We start from the raw sequence: 4,018 nt of genomic DNA on the forward strand, positions 1-4,018 counted from the left end.
CACACACACACACACACACACACACACACACACGTCGACGACGACGATCATCTGCTAAATGTACGGTTGATTAAAAGTAAACAATCCACCAGTGATCAGTGGAAAAAATTGTACTCGTCAATACTCTTGAATTAAATGTAAAATAGTATTTATCTGTGATGTTTTGGACAGACAGAATATACTTCAATTGTATCATACTTGCAATATTAATTTTGTCAATGGGAATTACATATAAACGTAGCTATTTATTCTCAATAAGATCTGGCAGATTCGGACGTTGATAGCTGATTGCTGGTGTCTTTTGTAATCAGAGAAAAGTCAAACGGCGACGAGAACGAACAGTGATCAGGCATTCACGCTCGAATCTGTCAGGATATAATGAAAATATAGCAGATACGTTGGTATTTATATTTCTGAGCAAATTTCTGAGCAGCCATAAAAAATAATTCAAACAGGTAGGAAAAAACAGATGCAAGGGAGACAACTCAGCGAACGTTTCTTATTAGTTATTTCCCTTCCACCATAAGATTTTGTGTGTATCCTTTAATTGAGATAGAAATTATCGTAGTATCAGTTAAACAATTTGTTTCTAGGGAAAAGCGATTTAATTTATCCGCCAAAAACCTGTAGGAAGACTTACGACGAAAAGAATACCTTTTCTTTATGCATATAGAGCTATCGTTTGCTTACCGATTGCAAAGACGTACATTAGATATTTTTTTTCTTTTAATTTGATGAAATGTAAAGGAAAATTTGATCCACATGCTCATGGATATAGCAACGCATCCCTATAACATAAAACCACATTGACTCATTGATTTCTTGACTGATGATCGATTTCGACTTGTCAGTACCTCACGTTTTCCCAAAGGATATATTGATTTCTTTGCAAATTCAGATGAATGTGTTGCAAGAATTGAAGTTATGTGTTTTGAGATGCATACATCTGCCACAAATTAAAAGAGGTTTGACCTGGGTTTTTATAACATTAATAGAAAAAGTTGCAAAGAATAAAAAAAATAAATAAATAAAATCTAGCGGTGTGAATGTGCACATCTTAATAATCTGTGAATATATCCCTGAATGTTCACGGCCCTAGTTAAATATTTTTCTTGTAGCCAGTCTATTCCCTTCAACGGCATGGATATGCAGATGATGTTCAGTTTAATAATCTGAATGCCGCTGTAACCATACATCAAATGACCGTTTGTGATGAAAGCTGAAATGTTGTCAGTGTTCTTCACCTCTTCACCTCTTCTGTAGATCTTCCAGGCCGACCCGCAATATGTTACGAAAGCAATGTTGTTGGAAACCTTCCATTTGGGTCAGATATCGACGATGACACCAGTTTTGAATCAGTATAGGAGAGTGGGTAACAATTACTTAATACGCAAATAAATTTGTACGGACCCGAATTGTCATGGTTTTAAAATAGATAAATAAACATATAAATAAATAGATAAATAAAAAGAAAAAGTTTAAAGAGAGCAAAAGGCAGTTTCTGCTTATTTCAAACTATGTTGGGTTTTTCAACGTTAGCACTGGCCAAAGGATGCTTCTACCTTTGGCCAAAGTGTTGTCTTTAGTGCTTTCAGTCTTGTTCATCACGCAAACGCTTTCGCCTTAGTCACGAGACAGACGAAAACTGCCTGCCTTTATAGGCCAAAGGAAGGCGGCGGGATGACCTTCACAATGGAGTTGAGGCCATAGCCAGATTCGTCCGACACGTGTTAGCAGCTGTTTGATATAACACCACAAGTCACCAATGTCCGAGCACAGCAAGACAGTTTCGCTTAGGCAATGTCTACCGGTAGCACAACCAGGTCCGATATTTCTGGAAATTATCCACAGGACCCGACCTAAAAGACCTCAGGAACGGACCCGACAGTTGATTTTCATCGATGTCCAGGGTTCCACTGAAGGTGTCCTCACTCTTACCCGCAAGTAATCCACTAAAGAACGACATGGTGGAACATACTGCACCAGCATTTCCCGACTGGTAGGGGACTGTGAGTGCCTGATGATACACGAGGTGCCAGGCACTCTGCCTAGATGTACGCTTGACCCAAGATTTCAACTCACTCAATGAGATGAGCTGCGCAAAAGCGTGTCTAAAAAATGGCAACTACACCTGTTCGCCGCCTAAGACATCTGGAGGTTTAGTCCCAGCGCATATCTGCGCATTATTAACCACGGCATACGCAGTCTTCTACACCGCGGAAGCTGGTATTAATCGGGTCGTCTGACCAGTGGGATGCGTCCCTTCCACAAAAAGTGTGAGAGCAAATGCTCCATTCTGGTCAGGCGACGACGCTTAGACGGTGGTAAATGACTGATGCATTCACCTTCCCTTTGCTGTTTCACTTCTGCATGGAGGTTTCCTTCCCTATTCAACTCAGGGTATTTAGTCGCTTTTGCCGCAATATCAGCAAATGAGTCCTTGCTTCCACCGCTTACTTTGTGGTCAGCAAAGTTGTTGTTCTTGTTGTTGTGGTTGCTGTTGTTGCTTTTGCTGCTGCTGCTGCCGTTGTTACTATTTTTGCTGTTGTTGTATTTATCTCTGACTTCGTTGCTGCTGCTGGGATTTAGCTCTTGCTGTTAAAAACCTTGTGGTAATCATTGACACCGTTACTCTTCATGTTGTCCCTCACTGCTGCTGCTGCTTCTCTCGCTGCTATTGTTATTTTTGTTGTTTTGCCCGTGAAATCCAAAGATTTCTATTCCCTGATTCATTCTCTTCTCTCTATTCCAGTCAATTAAGAAAATTTAAAGACACAAATAACAATAACATTCAGGTCGATACCTATATAAAATGTCCCCAAAGGAAATGGAATCCGGCAGATCGATCGTCAAATTCCCTGACACCCCAGCGGTAAGTTTATGTAAATAAATGACTTTCTTTACATAATTATTTGATCTGAGAATGCTCTTTGACAAGCGTATAATAGTGTTTGTAAAGACATTACGAGGATACATACATACATACATACATACATACATGCATATATATATATATATATATATATATATATAATAATAATATTATTCATTATTTTCCCTAAAACTATATATATATATATATATATATGTATGTATATGTTTATATATATGTATGTATGAATATATATATATATATATAGTGAGAGAGAGAGAGAGAGAGAGAGAGAGAGAGAGAGAGAGAGAGAGAGAAACAGACAGACAGACAAACATAGAACGGAATCAATGATTGTGAATGAATGGTGAAAAGATGGAAGGAAGAATATAAAAGTGAGCGAGAATTTTATTGGAGTTCAACTCTTTACCGGAATTCTGGTTATTTCTAGAAAGTAGAATGTTGACATATGATTGTATCTCTTAGTTAGGAAGGAATGGAAACACTATGAACTCTTACGGACCTCTAAGTGAAGTGAGACGGAGGGAGAAAAGTATACTCAGTCCGAAAACCTGTCCCGAATATATATATTAGTTTAGAATTTAATTTAACACCAGTGATCAATAATTTGTATTACTTGATTCTTATAATTAATAAAATTATTAGGGTTGTCTCCCTTAGACGGTATTCATTTGATTTTTTTATTATTATTTATTCGTTGGACATTAGCGCGTTTTTAATTAAAATTTAGAGTAGATGACAAGTTTTTTATTTTATAAATAGCGTTCAATATCTGAACATTTAGTTACTATTGTGTTATTTGTTTACTACCCACAAGGGGCTACACACAGAGGGGACAAACAAGGACAGACAAACGGATTAAGTCGATTACATCGACCCAGTGCGTAACTGGTACTTAATTTATCGACCCCTAAAGGATGAAAGGCTAAGTCCACCACGGCGGAATTTGAACTCAGAACGTAGCGGCGGACGAAATACCGCTAAGCATTTCACCCGGCGTGCTAACGTTTCTGCCAGCTCGTCGCCTCTTAGTTTAGTTACTAAAGTGTAACATACAGTAATTGATCATGGAGAAATTTGGGATGTAGATCAGCCTTAGAGATTATATGTATATGTATATATATA

At 37.9% G+C, this 4,018-nt stretch overlaps 1 protein-coding gene across 2 annotated transcripts in view; it reads left to right on the forward strand.

Moving 5' to 3' along the window:
- LOC106882842 (uncharacterized) overlaps window positions 1-4,018 on the forward strand; it is a 19,433-nt gene that overhangs the window by 14,292 nt on the left and 1,123 nt on the right. For both annotated transcript variants that reach the window (XM_014933643.2, XM_014933642.2), the window contains exon 5: window positions 2,753-2,872. In XM_014933643.2, the coding sequence (XP_014789129.1) occupies window positions 2,753-2,872 (120 nt within the window). The remainder of the gene's footprint in view (window positions 1-2,752; window positions 2,873-4,018) is intronic.

The sequence above is a fragment of the Octopus bimaculoides genome, chromosome 1, assembly GCF_001194135.2.
Source record: "Octopus bimaculoides isolate UCB-OBI-ISO-001 chromosome 1, ASM119413v2, whole genome shotgun sequence".
Classification (NCBI taxonomy): domain Eukaryota; kingdom Metazoa; phylum Mollusca; class Cephalopoda; order Octopoda; family Octopodidae; genus Octopus; species Octopus bimaculoides.